Here is an 18,861-nt window from a genome sequence, read left to right as displayed (position 1 = left end):
ATAATCCAAGGATCAGTTCTCAATTGTGAATTGTTATTTTGTTCTTCTAAAATAGAGATTTCACTTTTGAGGTACTCTGCAAACATTTATAGATGGATCACTACCTAAAAGCTCTGAGCGTGAATCTTGATGTGAAGGTCAGATACTACTAATACACAAAAAAAAATCTTGGCCCGAAAAGTTGACTGTTCATTTCCGTCTATGCTACCTGGCCCGCTGAGTACCTCCAGCATTTTGTACCTGTTGCTCTTGACGGTTGTATTTCTTTGAGATAGTTGGCATTGCTGCCTTACAATTTTTATCATCTGGGTGTGATCCTGAAGTCCTGTGTCTGTATGGACTTTGTACATTCTCTCCAGATTTCCTTGAATGCTGACATTTCATTCCACATTGTAAAGATGGTTGCTAAGTAAATTGCAGTGAGTGCTAGGTGGCAGGATAATGGTGGGGAGTTGTGAGTGGGAATGTATTACAGGACAATAAGTGGAATGAGATCTGGGAGCTGTATAAGCTGTCTGGGCCAAATGAAGACCATTTGACCCAGTTTGATGCTGATACAAAACATAAAGGATTTCTAGCATTCCAATAGTTTTTTTATGAACTGCTATCGGTCTAGTCTGTAGACATATTGAAAAAGAGTAAGTTACCTAATTTCTGCTATTTGTGAGCCCAATTATACAATTTTCTATATTTAGTGTCTGATTCAATTTCTAGAACTATTTATGAAAGAGAAAAATTAGATCCCTTGGTTCAAATGTGGAATATTGTCTGAAAGAGTTTATCATAGTTATAAAAAGGCGATGCTTTCATCATGTGGAATTGGCGTGTTTTAACATTTGCTTGGTTTGAATCAAAATGAGAAATGCTCAAAAAAACTCAACCAGTCAAGCAGCGTCTACTAAAAGAGAAACGAGTTAACATTTTGTGTCAGTGTCGCTTCAGAATGTATTAATACCTGATTAGATGAATATGTTTTAGATTTATTCACAAACGAAAAAATCTGCAGTTGCTGAAATCCAATTAACACACATAAAATGCTGGAGGAACTCAGCAGGCCAGGCAGCATCAATGAAAAAGAGTGCAGTTACTTTTTGGGCTGAGACTCTTCAGCAGGACTGGAAACCTCCACTATCTGCTTAACGCAGGGATCGTGTTCACTTCAGCAACTCTCTCATTCATTTGTCCCTCCCCGCTGATCTTCCTCCTGGCACTTACCAAGCGAAACAAGTGCTATTCTTCCTCCCTCACTACCATTTAGGCCCCAAAACAGTTCTTTCAAGTGAGGGGACACTTCACCTGTGAGTCTGCTGGGGTCATATACTGTGTCCGGTGCTCCTGCTGTGGCATCCTGTATATCAGTGGGAGCCTGCTTCGCCAAGCACCTGTGCTTCAACTGCCAGAAGAAGCAGGATCTTTGAGTGGCCACTGATATTAATACCTCTTCCCATTCCCATTCCGATATGTCAAATCATTGCCTCCTCTACTGTTGCACTCACTCAGGTTGAAAGAACAACATTTTGTATTGTCACGAATCCCGTGACAAGTTGAAAAGGACCAGCAGAAATGGAACACACCTGGAGTCTGGTTTACTATAAATTAAGACTATATTTATTACTACTATGAATTAATATCATTAAAACCAGATAAAACGATACAGGTGATAAACTATTTTATATATATCTCCGTAAATGTGTGTGTGTGGATACAAAGATAACAGTCCCCGGAGGTAGATATCAGTCTTACAGTGTCAGGTAAGTTTAAGCAGTTCAGTTTACTTTGTGTTGTGTCGAGTTGAATTGATGGAGAGAGAGAGAGTTAATTGAGTTGATGTTTACGTTGGCAGCTTTAGTTGTTCTTGCTTCCGAAGTCTTTAGAGTCACTTTGTGTGAACCCCACACAGACACAAATGGACCGAGCCCCTTCTAGGGAACGGTCTACTAACCCACGGCACGGGTTCACCACCAGCAGACCCCCACAGGCAAGCTGTTACCCGCACTGGTAATCACGGGTCGAAATTAATCGGTCCGAGGCCTCCACCCTCATGGTGGTCTTAAACTCCACCAGTAGTTTCTCGGATAGCTTCCGCAACTGTCCCATGTTGTGTCTCTTCTGCCGTTATCAGACCAAAAGCCTCAACTTTTTCTAATCCATTAGAAATTCCAGAAGTCCATTAGCTCAACCGCTCTGAGCTGTTACCATGGTGACTTCCCAGCTCGTGTCTCAGCTGGTGCCGTACTCTCTCTCTGAAGGTCACAATTAAAAGTGTTATCAAAACCAAGTTAGAGTCCTCTCTTTTAATTTCCTCCTTGTTCATTAGACTGCTGAATTTTTTAGCAGTTTCTCACCTGTGTGACACCTGCCCCTTTTTGGGAAAATTTTGATCTTTGAGCAAAATTTTGCCCATTCACAGATTCTACACACCAAGCACTGCATTCTACTTCACGAAGTGTACATTTAACATTTACACAGTTCATTAGCATTTTCTAACAATCCACAGTGACATTGTCTGTACCCCTTTAGTGTCTTATCTCGATATCAAAGTGCTGTACACACAGGCTCCAGTTTAATAAACGCCGATTTTGATCTTTAATCTTATCTAAAAACACCAAAAGGTTGTGGTCAGTGTACACCACTAACGGCTTTTGTGCGGCACTGACGTAAACCTCGAAATGTTGTAATGCAAAAATGAGGGACAGCAATTCTTTTTCTATTGTTGAGTAATTTTTCTGGTGCACATTAAACTTTTTGGAAAAGTATGCCACCGGATGTACAAAACCATCATCTCCCCTCTGTAATAGCACCGCCCCTGCAGCTTCATTGCTAGCATCTGTCGTTAGGGAGAATGGCTTAGTGAAGTCCGGTGCCTTTAGCACTGGATGGTGACAGGATGCCCTTCAACCGTTCAAACGCCTTTTGGCAACGCTCATCCCACACAAATCGTTCACTCCTTCTCAACAGTTCTGTCAGTGGAAGGGCAATATCCATAAAGTTCTTGAAAAATTTTCGATAATACCCCACCATACCTAAAAACCTTCTCAAGGCTCTCTTAACCATTGGAATAGGTACATCAGCGATGGCCTGAACTTTCCCTTTCACAGGAGCCAGTTGACCCTGACCCATCATGTAACCAAGATATGTGACCCTGGCATGACCAAACTCACTCTTGGCAAGGTTCACTGTCAGATTAGCTTTAGAGAGCCGGTCAAATTATTTCTGTACTGCTACCATGTGTTCCTCCCACGTGTCGTTCCATACTACTAAATCGTCAATATATGCCCCAGTATTCTTCAAGCCTTGAATCACAGAGTTTATCATACGTTGGAATGTCCAAGGGGCATTTTTCATCCCGAAAGGCATCACATTATACTCGTACAACCCTGAGGGCGTGACGAATGCCGATATCTCTCGAGCCCTATCAGTTAAGGGAACGCACAGTACTCCTTTAGCAGGTCAATATTTGTTAAGTACTTAGCCTTCCCCACCCTATCGATGCAGTCATCTATTCTGGGAATAGGGTAATCTGTTTTGGTTATTGCGTTGACTTTTCTATAATCTGTGCAAAATCTTATTGTCCCATCGGGCTTGGGAGCTAACACGCACTGGGAAGCCCACGCAGAGGTGGATGGCCTGATAATATCATTGGCCAACATATATTCGATTTCCTGTTCCACGACTTTACTATGTTCTAAATTCATCCTGTAGGGGTGCTGTTTCACTGGATCAGCCTGCTCCATAATGAGATCATGCGTCGCTATACTACACTTCCTCAGTGTATCTGGGAATAGATCGGAATGATTGCCAATTAGCTCCTTTATAGCAAACACGAGGAAATCTGCAGGTGCTGGAAATTCAAACAACAACACACACAAAATGCTGGTGGAACACAATAGGCCAGGCAGCATCTATAGGGAGAAGTGCTGTTGACGTTTCGGGCCGTCCTGAAGAAGGGTCTCGGCCCGAAACGTCGACAGCGCTTCTCCCTATAGATGCTACCAGGCCAGCTGTGTTCCACCAGCATTTTGTGTGAGCTCCTTTATCTGTTGTTGCTTTGGTTCCAGGTGGTTAATTTTACTGACTATGTTCTCTAAAACACTAGCATTCTTGAGTTGAACTGAAACCAGACACTGCTCATTACACTCTTCCGTTATCTCTGGGCTAGTCTTTGCAGCTGGGTCTTGTTTGGTTGTGACCCCAACTGATACGGATTTAGAGTCAAAATAAGGTTTGATTAGGTTCACGTGCACTAATTGAGTGGCCTTCCTTCTACCAAGTGTCCTGATAACATAGTTCAGCTCATCAGTTTTCCTCATTATTTTGTAAGGTCCACTAAATTGAGCTTGGAGAGGATTATTCTCCAAGGGAAATAAAACCAAAACCTTATCTCCAATCTCATAGCTTCGCTCCCTCGCCTATCTGTCATACCAGCGCTTCATATCAGCTTAGGAGTTGTGGAGATTTTGTTTCGCAAGGTCACAAGCCCTGCTCAGCCTGTCTCAAAACTCTAAGACATAATCCAATACCCCAATTCGCACTTCCTTCTGAGACCATTGCTCTCTCATTAAGGTCAAGGGTCCTCGAGGCCTATTACTGAACACGAGCTCAAACGGACTGAGCCCCAACAATTCCTGGATCGAATCTCTTACTGCAAATAGTAAAGGTATACTTTCAACCCAATATTTTTTGTTTTCCATACAACACGTTTTAATCATGGTTTTAAGGGTAGAGTGAAATCTCTCTGGGATTGGGGATGTTATGCTGTGGACAAAATTTGTTTCGCTCCCAGTTCCGTAACTATCTGCTGAAATACACCCGATGTAAAATTACTGCCCTGATCCAATTGTATCTCCTTGGGCAGACCCACTAACTTGAAGAATTTAGTAAGTGCCTTCACCATTGTTTTAGTCTTTAGGTTCCTGAGGGGTATTGCTTCTGGGAACCTAGAGGCAGCGCACATAATGGTTAACAAGAATGGGTGGCCACCTGCAGTCTTTGACAGTGGGCCAACACAATCCACAATTACCCTGGAGAAAGGTTCGCCAAAAGCTGGTATGGGGTGAAGTGGCGCTTTTGGGATAGTCTTGATTTGGTTTCCCTACCACTTGACATGTGTGACAGGTTTTACAAAAAACCGCCACATCCTTTCTTATACCCGGCCAATGAAATTCTTTCATAATCTTGTGCCCTGCCTTTCTAATTCCAGGATGCCCCCCTAAAGGTATTGTATTTAAATTTTCCGTACGGTAACCCTTCGGAACCACCACTTGGTGCACCACGGCCCAGTCCTCATCGGCAGGTACTGTCGATGGTTTCCACTTCCTCATTAGTACCTGTCCTTCAGATAGTAACCCATTGACTCCCTCTGAATTTCATCCTCAGAAAGAGCTGTCTCTTTTAAAACTGTAATCTCAGGATCCCTATCCTGCTGTTCCATAAGCTTCCTCCTGGACACTGACAAACCCCTCTTAGCCGCCTCACGACCTGAGTCTTGGTTGAACATGGATGGTAGAAAGGCTTCAGATAAGTCAGTAGGATCCGTACCCCTGTCTTTGCTATCGTAGGCACCTGACCCCTTCCGTCCAGATCACTTCACTTCTGCAGCCTTCATTGTCATGCTTCTTGTGACTGCGCATGCAGGATAAAGTTCACTGTCTGCGCTTGTCTCACTAACAGCAGGCCGGCTTGTTAGCTGTAACCCTGCGTATACATCTTTTCCTTCCAGGTCATTTCCCAACTAGATGTCCACGTTAGCTATCGGTAATTTAGGTCATATCCCTATCTCAACTGGTCCAGACACGAAGTCACATTTCAGTATTATTTTGTGCAAAGGCACGACCTCTATTCCCCTGCCAATACCTTCCAGAATACTCACTTGGTCCGTTTTTGTCTCGTCACCAAATTCTAAGACATGTCATAATATCAGTGACTGAAAGGCTCCAGTATTGTGCCAAATTCTCGCTTGAACTAAGGGTGACCCCTCCTTCACAGACACAAGACCCTTGTTAATAAACCACTCAATCCATTCCTGAACTTGTCCAGACCCCACCTTCCTTCGTGTGGTCTCAGCCGCTGGTGCATACGCGTCGGGGGTTTTCCCCTTCTCCTTTCCCATTTCTTTCTTCTAAATAAGACAGTTAGATGCCACATGGCCAGGCTTCCTGCAGAAGTAACAGGTAAAACTGGAAAACTTACCTTTGGTCGGTTTCCCCTCCTCTTTACCTCTGTCACTAGCTCCTGCCTTGTTTCCTGTGTTACTCGGCTGATTATCCCGGTAACTCTTCTGATAACTCTTGCTCGGGAAAAACTTAATCTTGTGAGTCAGGGCAAACTCATCCGCTAACCTAGCGGCCGTGGAAAGAGTCTCAACCACTTTCTCTTCTAAGTATATCCGTATCTCACTAGGGACACACTCTTTAAATTCGTTGATCAGCATCAGCTGTCTCACTTTGTGGTAGTCCTCGTCTATCTTTTTCGAGGCATACCACCGATCAAAGTACCTCTCCTTTTCACAGGCAAACTCTATATATGTCTGGTTCCCAGACTTCCTCAAACCCCTAAGTTTCTGTCGGTGGGCTTTTGGCACCATTTCATAGACCTTAAGCACAGCCTCCTTCACAGCATCATAATTAGTTGACTCAATCACAGACAAGGCAGAATATGCTTGCTGCGCCTTCCCTTTTAACACACTTTGTAGCAATACTGCCCAGTTCTCCCTCGGCCACTTACTGTTCTGAGCCACTTTCTCAAAATGTAGGAGGTACCTATCAACATCCTCCTACAGCAAACAGAGGTACCAACTTAATTTCCTGACTGACATTAATTGGCACACCCCTCTTGCCACCACGGCCTGATACTTGACCCTCTTGACGCCGCATCTCCCTCTCAAACTCTCTCTGTTTCTCTGCCTCTGCAGCCTCGAACTTAAGGCTCTCCATTCTTAATTGTTCTAGTTGTAACAGGGTTTCCTCATCACCTATCGGAAACTCCTGTAGCGACTCCTCAAATAACTTTTTCTCAACACAATATTCAGCTATTTTCCTCCAAATTCCTGCTTTTGTCCTACTCCTCCGTATTCCAGAAAGTTTCCATTTTCTAGCAATGTTGCATAGAACCTCCTTTCTGGCTCTCCTCAAAAACAGGAGTAGGGTTCTATATAAATTTAATAGCCTTCATTTCTGCTATTTTCCACACACACATTAATTACAAGGGATTTCCCCGAGCAAAACAAGCCCCCACAATTTTGAAAATTGGCTCCAACCAAATTTGTTCAGATCCCGAACGCAGGGTCCAATTTTGTCACGAATCCCGTGACAAGTTGAAAAAGGACCAGCAGAAGTGGAATACACCTGGAGTCTGGTTTACTATAAATTAAGACTATATTTATTACTGCTACGAATTAATATCTTTAAAACTGGATAATACGGTACAGGTTATAAACTATTTTATCTATCTATCTGTCTATCTCTGTAAATGTGTGTGGATACAAAGATAATAGTCCCGGAGGTAGATATCAGTCTTACGGTGTCAGGTAAGTTTAAGCAGTTCAGTTCACTTTGTGTTGCATCGTTGAATTGATGGAGAGATAGAGAGTTAATTGAGTTGATGTTTACGTTGGCAGCTTTAGTTGTTCTTGCTTCCGAAGTCTTTAGGGTCACTTCGTGTGAACCCCACACAGACACAGATGGACAGAGCCCCTTCTAGGGAACGGTCTGCTAACCCATGGCACAGGTTCACCACTAGCAGACCCCCACAGGCAAGCTGTTACCCACACTGGTAACCACGGGTCGAAATTAATCGGTCCGTGGCCTCCACTCTCGTGGTGGTCTTAAACTCCACCAGTCGTTTCTCGAGTAGCTTCCGCAACTTTCCCGTGTTGTGTCTCCTCTGCCGTTATCAGACCAAAAGCCTCAACTTTTTATAATTCTTTCAAAATTCCAGCCGTGTTAGCTCAACCACTCTGAGCTGTTACCATGGTGACTTACCAGCTCCTGTCTCAGCTGGCGCCGTACTCTCTCTCTGAAGGTCACAATTAAAAGTGTTATCAAAACCAAGTCAGAGTCCTCTCTCTCTTTTAATTGCCTCCTTGTTCAATAGACTACTGAATTTTCTAGCAGTTTCTCACCTGCGTGACAGTATTCCATCTAGGTAGCCACCAACATGATTATGCACTATTTATAGAAACATGGAAAACCTACAACACGATACAGGCCTTTCGGCCCACAAGGTTGTGCTGAACGTGTTTCTACCTTAGAAATTACTAGGCTTACCTATAGCCCTCTATTTTACTAAGCGCAATGTTTTCTTGAACTTCTGGTAATGCACCCCCCCCTCACCTTTCCCCATCCCATTTTCCCTTCCTTGCCTGCCCATCACTTCCCTCTGGTGCTCCTCTCCCTTCTACGGCCTTCTGTCCTCTCCTGTTAGATTCCCCATTCTCCAGCTCTGTATCTCTTTCACCAATCAACTTCACAGCTCTTTACTTCACCCTTCCCTCTCCCGGTTTCACATATCACCTTGTGCTTCTTTCTCCCCTCCCCCTCCTCCCCCCCCACTTTTTAAATTTACTCACCTTTTTTTCTCCAGTCCTGCTCAAGTGTTTCGGTCCGAAACATTGACTGTACTCTTTGCTATAAATGCTGACTGGCCTCCTGGGTTCCTCCAGCATTTTGTTTGTTCTTTTTATGCTGTATATCAATGATTTAGATGATGGAATAGATGCCTTTGTTGCCAAGTTTACAGATGATATGAAGTTTGGTGGAGGGGCAGGGAATTTTGAGGAAACAGTTTGGATGCAGAGACACTTAGACAGATTAGGAGAATGGGCAAGAGAGCGGCAAATGAAATAGTGCTGGAAATGCATGGTCATGCACTTTGGTAGTAGAAATAAATGTGCAGATTATTTTCTAAATGGGGAGAAAATCCAAAAAACCTGAGATGCAGAGGGACTGGGAGTCCTTGTGCAGAACACCCTAAAGATTAACTTGCTGGTCGAGTCGGTGGTGAGGAAGGCAAATACAATATTAACATTCATTTCAAGAGGTCTGGAGTTCAACAGCAGGGATGTGATGTTGAGGTTTTATAAGGCACTGTTGAGACATCACCTTGAGGATTGTGAACAGTTTTGGGCTCCTCATCTAAGAAACGATGTGCTGGCATTGAAGAGGATTCAGAGGAGGATCACAAGGATGATTGTGGGAATGAAAGGGTTATCGTATGAGGAATGTTTGATAGCTCTGGATTTGTACTCGCTGGAATTTAGAAGGATGAGGGGGAATCACATTGAAATCTTTGGAATGTTTAAAGGCCTAGACAGAGTAGATATGGAAAGGATGTTTCTAGGACAAGAGGGCACAGCCTCAAGGGAGAGAGTCGTCCTAGTTAAAACCGATGCAGAGAAATTTCTTTAGCCAGAAGATGGTGAATTTGTGTCATTTGTTACCACAGGCAGCTGTGGAGGCTAGATTGTTGGGTGTATTTAAGGCAGAGATGGATTGGTTCTTGATTGGTCACAGCATCAAAGATTATGAGGAAAAGGCAGATGAATGGGGTTGAAGAGGGGGAAAAAGGAGCAGCTATGATTGAATGGCAGAGCAGACTTGATGGGCCAAATGGCCTAATTCTGCTCCTTTGTTTTATGATTTAATGATTATAATGTTCATATAGCCACACTGTTTCATTCCTCAGTACAGGTAGTCCCCGAATTACGAACATCTGACTTACGGACAACTCATACTTATGAACTGAGGAAGGAGAACGCTATCCACCATTTTAAGCCATTATCGTTGACACTGTGTTGAGTGTTTAACTTTGTATTTGGCTTAAATTTTTCTTTGTAAGATTCACCCTGACCCCCTCCCCCCCCCCCCCCCCAACATTCCAGTCAGCTGGTGGCGCAGTCAGATCGGCACCGGGCTAGAGAACAGAGGTTCCCGAGTTTGATTTAGTGATAGACTGCTCCCGTGCCGGGTTGATGTCGATCCAGTGACTCCTGTACCATCCGTGCCGGGTTGATGTCGAGCTCACAACTTGACCTCGTAAAAAAAACACTGCCACCTCCAGTTTAAATTCCCACGCAGAATATTGTGGAGGATCAAATACCCAAACCCAGCACAGTCCCCACTTATCCCATTTAACCTGTCTCAGTGCAGTTTAGGACCCGGGGAATTTAGTGCTGTGGTCCTTAGGACCCAGCAGACCTTGGGAGCCGGCGCAGGTTGGGATCCGCTGCCCGCAGTGTTTCTATTCCATTGACGGGAAGCGATCGGGATTGAAAATAAAGTGGAAATAATAAAGCATTTGGGAAGAGGTGAAACACCATTGGTCATTGGAAAAGCGTTAGGCTACAGTCGATCAACGATCAGAACAACTTTAAAGGATAATGGATAAAGTGAGAATAATGGAGCATGTGAAAGGCCTTGCCCCGATGAAAGCTACAGTTATTCTTAAGCAATGCAGTGGTTTAATTATTGGAATACATACGTTTCTTAAGTGTTTTATATGCATAGAAAGGTAAAATATATAATAAGACAAAAGTTTGACTAACTGACGCTAAATAATACCAAATGTACTTGTTCTGACTTGCGTACAAATCCGACTTAAAGACGGACTCAGGAACGGAACTCGTATGTAACCCGGAGACTACCTGTACGAACATCCCTCACCTTGATAAATTTAAATATGTAATAATGTTTGCCTTTTATCACTGTTTTGGCTCAGGTCTTATTTGTACAGGTGGCCCCAGTTTTCTGAACATTCACTTTACAATACCTCGCTTTTATGAAAGACCTACATTAGTTAACTGTTTTTGCTGCTTGAAGAGTGTTTTCGCTTTTATGATGTTGCGGATTCAAGCAACAATAAATATATGAGTTAGGCAGGGGTTTTTATAACGAATAACACATTTATTAAACACTGAAAACAAACCCCCAAAAGTAAATAAATCACAAATGTAACCGGAAATCAGCTGCTGTGCTGTGCGACAGCTTAAACAGTTCTTAAAGCGATGTTGCAAAAACAGTTCTTCAAAGTAGTATTGCAAAAGTTCAAAATGCTTACAGTCCATTTAAGGGAGAGACTTTTTTTAAGACTATTTCAATTCTCTTTCAAGTCTCTTTCAAATGGAACGGCTTAAAGGCACTGACCTTTCCTTTACAGAACTGTTCCCAATCCCTTCTGCTATTTCACAGGGATTAACACGAGAACAGTCAACGAATTCCTTCCGAATGAGGATCAAACAAGGTTGAACCTGTTTCACCGTCGAAATCGATTCTCCTCGATCTTTTAACTCCCGAATTCCGATCTTCACTCTCCACTGATTCTCAACTAGCAGTATTATAAAGAAACTGCTGGCAATGACCTTTTAAACTTTAGGCATTAGATAAAACTTCATTTTTCAACTAAACTGCGTCATACCATTAAATCACGCAGTGGCATGAAGTCGACATGGTAAATCCAGCCACGAACTGCTCCTCCTCACAGGGAGGGGTCCTCCTTTTATACCCTGTTTAAAAAAAAAACCTGTCACAACTGGCAGGAAAATGACATCACTCCACCAAGTCCACTATAGCTTCAACACCTGTCACGTGACAAGGGATGTAACAATGAAAAAAGGCACCGTGCACCCCAAGCAGCCAAGCTCCTCCCCCGGAACTGCATTCTAGCTGCCATAGCTTAAAAACATTTTTGCAAAAGTGGAATTTAAAGGTAGTCGTGGGTGGTGTAGTGTTCTTGCTCGGGTGTAACGGAACGCCGAACTAAACACCGAGGTAAACCGTAGTCAATGAAAACAGGATCGCAGTAAGATTAACCATTTACTGTTCACTCTTCCTCATTAACGTATGGTGAAAACTGTTTGATAAAACAATACAAGATTTGTACAGCATTTGTTTCTTTCTTCATATCACATGTACATCGTAAATACTTGCAAAAGTAAAACTACAACTACATTACATTAAAGTGCAGCATACAGTCAGAATCTACTTATGCCATTGACTGCTTTAAATACACTTCAACACAAACTATCTGCAACTCTAACGAAAGCATAAACCTTATTGACCGTCATTACTTTTAACAGAATCGGCGTTAACATTTTAATTCAACATACCGATTATCTCATGAACTTACGGCGTTGCTTCACTGTGTTTCTAGTGCGTAGAAGACAACTTTTCTTGCGCTGGACTCGCACATGTGAGCCCCCACCTTCCCGTTTCTCCAAACCGGTATTTTCCCACAGGACGCAGTGAAACCAGATGTGACGTCGTCGCATGCCGCGATATATCACAGACAACGAATTTACTTTAAACAATCCTAACTTTAACTAAAATGCTAACAAACGAATTACTAAAGCGAAAATATTATAAACTAAATAACTGCCATAAAGGCAACACAGGTGGTTTGAAAGGTTTTTGAGGGGATGGCAGTTTCATAGCTTCAAATTTACTGGAGAGAGTGCTTCTGCTAAGAGTGCTTGTGTGAGATTTTCGCTAGCTTGACAGTACTGCAATAATTACAGGGAAGTATTTCTACTTTATATAGGCTGTGTAGGTTTTATGTTATTTGGTATGATTTGGTAGGTTATTTTTTGGGTCTGGAAACGCTGACAAATTTTTCCCATATAAATTAATGGTAATTGCTTCTTTGCTTTACACCATTCTGGCTTACAAACCGTTTCATAGGAACGCTCTACCTTCGGATAGTGGGGGAAACCTGTATTGACTATTCTGCTGGTCATGAACTCCAGCCTCGTCAATTACAGCACATTACACAGGCAAAAAAAACTTGGGTTTCCTCTCAGTTAAAACGTTCTCTCTTTATCCCTTTCCATAGATGCTGTCTGATCTTGTGAGTTCCTCCAGTATTTTGTATGTGTTAATATGTTTATACCTGCTCACCTGATCAGAGATAATCCCTTTGTTCTACATGTTTCAGCCCCATCTTCCACTGAATGCTAACTTTTTGTACCTCTTCCCGTTCTGACGTGTGTACATTTTCTCTTTCTATAATAGGTATCTGACTTCCTTGGAGGATATTATTGAATTGTTTTTTCACATCTGGATTAGTTACAAGCTGTGAAAGAACATAGTGAGGGCATAAAAATGAGGATTGAGCAGGCTGATTTGAGATATTCTGAACATCTATTCCACTTCTGTCATTATTTCAACATGTAATAATTTGCTGTGAATTATGAAAGAACTGTAGCCTGCTTTATACATTTTCTTATTTTTGCACAACCTGATCCAATTCATAAATGTATAGAAGCTAATAGAAATATTTAGATCTATTGTTTTTGTATCTCGCATTATCCATTTTAGCAGCTCAGTTTCCATAATCCAATTGCACAGACAGAAACAAGAATTTGGCATGTCTTCCCTTGTTAATTTTGAAGTTTAAAAATAGAATATCTGAACTATATGCCTTTTACTTTTATCTCTATGGATCCAATAGATTGTTTTATTTATTTTCATATTGTGCAATGCATGTATGTTATTGGAAGTGCTATCCATGTTTGAAGAAACTTTTTGATTTAATAAACTTGTAACCAAGAATCATAAAAGAATATTTGAATATATGACAGGAAACTATTTCAAAGGTATAGTCGCAAGAAAAAAATTTGTGAACCCTTTGCAATTCCCTGCTTTTCTACATTAATTACACATAAAATCTGGTCTGATTGTCATGTAATTTTCATGGCTTTATTGAACACATCGTTTAATCGTTCACAGTCCAGGCTGGAAAAAGTATGTGAACTCCAAAGCAAAGCAACCCTAAACCATGATGCTCCTTCCACCATGCTTCACAGTTAGGGTGACGTTTTGGTGTTGATGTTCAGTGCCCTTTTTCCTCCAAACATAGTGTTGTGCATTTCAGATAAGGAGTTCAACTTTGGTCTCATCTGTCCACAGAACATTGTCCCAAAAGTGTTTGTGGAGTAGCCGAATGCTTTTTTTGACAAATTTGAGATGTGCAGCATTTTATTTTGGAGAACAGTGGTTTCCTCTGGTATCCTTCCATGAACACCGTTCTTGTTCAGTGTTTTTTCTCATAGTGGATACATGAAAGTGGACTTTAGCAAGTTGTAGATATTTCTGAAGATCTTTTGCCCTTGGGTTCTTTTTCACCTCCTTCAGCATTGCACATGTGCTGAATGTGTGATCTTTGCAGGATGCCCACTCCTTGGGAGAGTAGCAACAGTGCTGAATTTCCTCCATTCATAGACAATTTCTCTTACTGTGGACTGATGAACACCCACGTGTTTAGAAATACTTAAGTGGTTTTTTCCCAGCTTCATGCATTTCTACAATTCTTTTTCTAAGGTTCTCTGACAGAATTTAGAATTTATTTTATTTCTTACACCCATCTCACAACAAGGGAACAAAAATCTTTCATGTTGCTTCTCCATCACAATATACAAGTAATAAAGAGGGGAAATGTGGGAGGATATTGCCGAAACACGAGGTTCTATACATAATTGTTCTGTATACTTGTATGTACAGTCAGATATGCAGTTAGATCAATGTGTATTGATAAATCCAATGGCCTGGTAAAAGGAGATTTCCCAGAGCCCGTTGGTCATGGACTTCATGCTGCGGTGCTGTTTGCTGGAGGGAAACAGCTGAAACAGTTTGTGATTGAGGTGGCTGGAGTCCCTTTTTATGCAGCTGCTGCTGTAAGTGTCCTGAATAGAGGAAAGTTCACATCCACAGATTCATTGGGCTGTCCACATCACTCTCTGCTGTGTCCTGTGATTGAGGGTAGTACAGTTCCTGTACCAGGTAGTGACACAACTAGTCAGGATGTTCTCGATGGTGCCCCTGTAGAAAGTTCTGTGAGGACTTGGGGACTCGTACTGAACTCCTTCAGCCACCTGAGGTGAAAGAGGCGATAGTTGTTTTGTTCTTTTTCAATCTTTTTATTAATATCAACATCTTGAGCTAACAAAAATTAATACATAATTATTGGGATTACAAAGTTAAAATGAACATAGAAGGATACATAAACAATAAGTACAATAAAATTAAGTCTCCCAAAATTATGCATGATATGAATATATGAATAAAACAGAAGAAACAAACTAGATATAACAATATGAAAAAAGCAGAAAAAGAAGAAAAAAATTTACCCCCAAAAAAAGAACTAATCTAACAAACTAACCACTAACTTAAAAAAAAGAAAAGAAACATGGGCTGTTTATAATATCTAAGAAAAGACAGAATCATCGGTGTCATCAACTCTGATTCTCTCTACATGTTTATAATCAAAAACAAAGAAATAGAATTGGAAAGTGGTCAAATTACATCATGGGAAAATATGAATAAATGGCCTCCAAGTCTTTTCAAATTTAATAGAAGGATCATATATGACACTTCTAATTTTTTCCAAATTTAGACATAACATATTTTGAGAAAACCAATGAAAAGTGGTAGGAGGATTAATCTCTTTCCAATTCAACAAAATATATCTTTTAGCCATTAATGTAAGAAATGCAATCATCCGACAAGCAGAAGGAGATAAGTGAATTGACTCTATCATTGGTAAACCAAAAATTGTGGTGATAGGATGTGATAGCTGTTTTGATTGTGGCGTGGTGCACATTAACAGATTTTTCTTGAGAAGAGCAGGCTCAATCAGCTAATTTTGTGTATCTCTTTTATAGGGCAGGGCACCTCTACAACTCACACCTTCAATCTCCACTCATTGATTGGAACACCCACTCCAAATAAATTTTGTAGAAGGCATTACCGAAAAGGTTCACATTTTTTTGAACCTGGACTGTGATTGTTTAAATAGTGTACTCAGTATTGTTGAGAAGTACTGTGAAGATTCAAGTCAGGTGACATCTGGAGAGAGAAATAGTTAACTTTTCAAGTTGATCGACTTTCATCCCAATAATAAAAATTAGAAAATAGCCATGTTTTGAGCTGTAGAGATGTGGAAGGATAAAGATGGGAAAAGTACATTGTATGCAGAATTTTTAATTGAAAAAGAATTTGTTAACAGGAGTGTCAAATAAAGTGAGTTTTGTGGTCATTTAACTTTCTGGAGACAAGTCATGGAACAGTGCTGTTTTATTGAATGATGACCTACTTTTTTCTCCCTCTCCATTTCTTCCTATGTAGGATGAAGAGTTTCTCAGTAATTCAGCTTGTCGTTCTCCTGGCACTTGGGAAGAAGATGGAGACGCTAGTAAGTGCTTCAGTTTTGAATATTTTTCTTATTAATAAACAATATTTCATTAATCTTTTGTAAGACTAAATTCACACAAAATAGTTTTTACAGTTTCAAAATATTTTCTTTTCATATTAGTTTAATACCTGTTAAATATTTAGAAAAAGTTAATTTTTGTTCCTAATCAACCTGTGTGGAAATAAATTTCCGATGTAAGATTTTATTAAGTACTGATGAATCTTCTGAACTCAGCACCAAACTCTGGACTCAGGGAGTCAACGTCTTCCTCTGCAACTGGATTATTGTCTTCCTATCCAACAGACTGCAGACAGAAATGATAGCCAACAAACTCTCTGCTACAATTATTCTAAACACTGATGTGCTTTTGCATTCTCAGATCCCTACTCTACTCCCTGTACACTCATGACTTCGTGACCAGGTTCTTCTGCTCTAACTCCACCTTCAAGTTTGCAGATGGTATCACCACTGTAGTGGGTGTACCTCAAAGAGAGATGATTGGGACTACAGAAAGGGTCTGGAGTGCTTAGTAATGTGTTATCATGACAATAACCTTTCCCACAATGTTATTGAAGTTTGAAGTAAATTAATTAAGAGAGTATGTATACTGTATACAACCTTGAGATTCATCTTCTCATAGGCAGCCATGAAAAGAAACAATATAATCCACAAAAAAACCCCAGAAAAACTGACAAACATCCCAATGTGTGAAAAAAGTACAAATTGTGCAGACAAGAAAATAAGTAAGCAAATAATACACAGAACATGAACCGCAGAGTCCCTGCATTTAAGTCCAAAGCTGTGGAGCCAGTTCAGCGCTGAAGCACATTAAGTCAGTCCAGGAGCCCTGTGCTGCAAGCCACAGCTGAACAATCCATTCAGTGTTGAGGCGAGTGAAGCCAGTCCAGGAACCCGATGGCCAGCAACTGCTCCTCAACCTGGCATTGTGGACCCAAGATGCCTGCACCACCCACCTGGTGGCAACAGGGAGACGGGTCGAACCGAAACAGATAGGATGGTCTCAGGTGGGAGATCTTGGCTGACACACAGATGTGAGCTGAATATCAATTTGAACTCTGCCTTCAAACTCGACGCCTTACTCTTTTTAATCTGGCTTGGCATTTTAATTGGCTGTACATTAGTTCCTTTACCGATCCAGTCTGAGTCTGCTCCAGCATGGCTGCTATGACAGCTTTACTTACACTCTTGTTCTTGATTACATACTACATTCAGGGAGACCTGTCTTGAATAGCTGCTGCCAAAACTATTCCAGGTTCAAAGCTGAAATCCTGTTAGTTGTCAGCTCCAACCAACCATAGTCTCTTCCACCACCAAGCTCTTCTTTCCCTGGCCCATTAACAGTCCAACCCAACATTGTTCTGATTGCATAGGGTCCATCATTAACACTGCAAATCACATGAAATGGATTCATTATCTTAGGCACATTCGCCCTTATTAGCAGTTCGATTTCAGACTCAATTCCTGGCAAAGTTATATGCTTCAGGTGAGACCTTTTGTGAAGATCCTTCTAATGAGGAGCATACTTTCCTACATATAGATGATAAGCAGTTCACCATAGTTTAATCTATCTAGCTACCCACTTCCAATTCTGAAACTATGTAGCTACTCACAACCTTTTCTTTGCCCATGGTGCTTTAGAGAATGTATGTTCCTTTTCCCATCAGGTTGAGCTTGTTCATGAAGCTCACTGTGCAGAACACTGATGTACTACTTGATCTAGGAAAGCATAAGTAACCACTATCTTGTTATCCTTCTTAGACTTCACTTGAACTGGAATTATAGGAAGGTTACAATCATGATCACCAGCTTCCATAAGGTCATTAGGTACGAGGGTGTTACTTGCTATGTGTTTTGATTCTTACATGGCTTGTTTTGAATCTGTACCTTTTTTTTCCAGTTCCGGGCTTAGTGTTACCTTTATTTTCCACAGAAGCTGCTTCCTTTGGTCTTAGAATGAACTTGTGGCTTAGTTTTGTTCACACCTTTGCTTACAGCTGGTGGTGTTATATCCCATATATTCCCAAACACTTGGTGTGTAGCAGTCTTTACTTGTTATTCAATAAAGTCAACAATATCAGTGGAAGTAACCTATGGTTGTGAGTAGCCTTATGGTTGAGTTTTCCCGAAGTTTGTGGGGCAATTTCTTTATGGCATTCATCATATTAATATGCATGGCCAACTCACGCAGGTCCTGCACTTCAGTGACATTGGCCTCTAAGAAAAAGAGGCCAATGTCTTGAAGAGCTTCTAAGTCTTCTGATTTAATAATTGGCCAAGAAAGAGCCTTTTCCATGTAGGCCGCAGCAATTTTCTGCTTGTCACCAGAATGTTCCTGCAGTAAAATTTTGGCCTTTAGATATCCTTGCTCTGGGCTGGCTTGTTAGCAACTTTTGACAAGCTCTGTAGGGTTACCTCCAATGAACTGTTCAAGAAAATAGAGACAATTGCCTTAATTGTCAGTCTTGTCTTCAGTTATATTCTTCAAAGTCCTCATAAATAAATGATACTGCAATGGATTGCCATTGAAGATTTGAACCTCTTTTAGACAGAGATGCAATGTATTCTAGTTGTGTCACTAAGCTTGCTATTTCCCATCACGTCTTTATAACCTCCAGTACACTATTTAGACTTCTCTCATCTGAGACATGAGTGTCACCATAC

The 18,861-nt window shown here is 41.2% G+C and overlaps 1 protein-coding gene across 6 annotated transcripts in view; it reads left to right on the top strand.

Annotated features, from left to right (window-relative positions):
* Positions 1-18,861, top strand: part of zmym4.1 (zinc finger MYM-type containing 4, tandem duplicate 1) — a 233,179-nt gene that overhangs the window by 55,106 nt on the left and 159,212 nt on the right. For all 6 annotated transcript variants that reach the window (XM_059954389.1, XM_059954387.1, XM_059954391.1 and 3 more), the window contains one exon: positions 16,113-16,179. In XM_059954389.1, coding sequence (XP_059810372.1) covers positions 16,113-16,179 — 67 coding nt within the window. The remainder of the gene's footprint in view (positions 1-16,112; positions 16,180-18,861) is intronic.

Source organism: Hypanus sabinus, chromosome 30 (assembly GCF_030144855.1).
Source record: "Hypanus sabinus isolate sHypSab1 chromosome 30, sHypSab1.hap1, whole genome shotgun sequence".
NCBI classification, from domain to species: Eukaryota; Metazoa; Chordata; class Chondrichthyes; order Myliobatiformes; family Dasyatidae; genus Hypanus; species Hypanus sabinus.
Note: the sequence above shows the minus strand (reverse complement) of the source record. Positions and strands in the feature narration are given on the sequence as shown.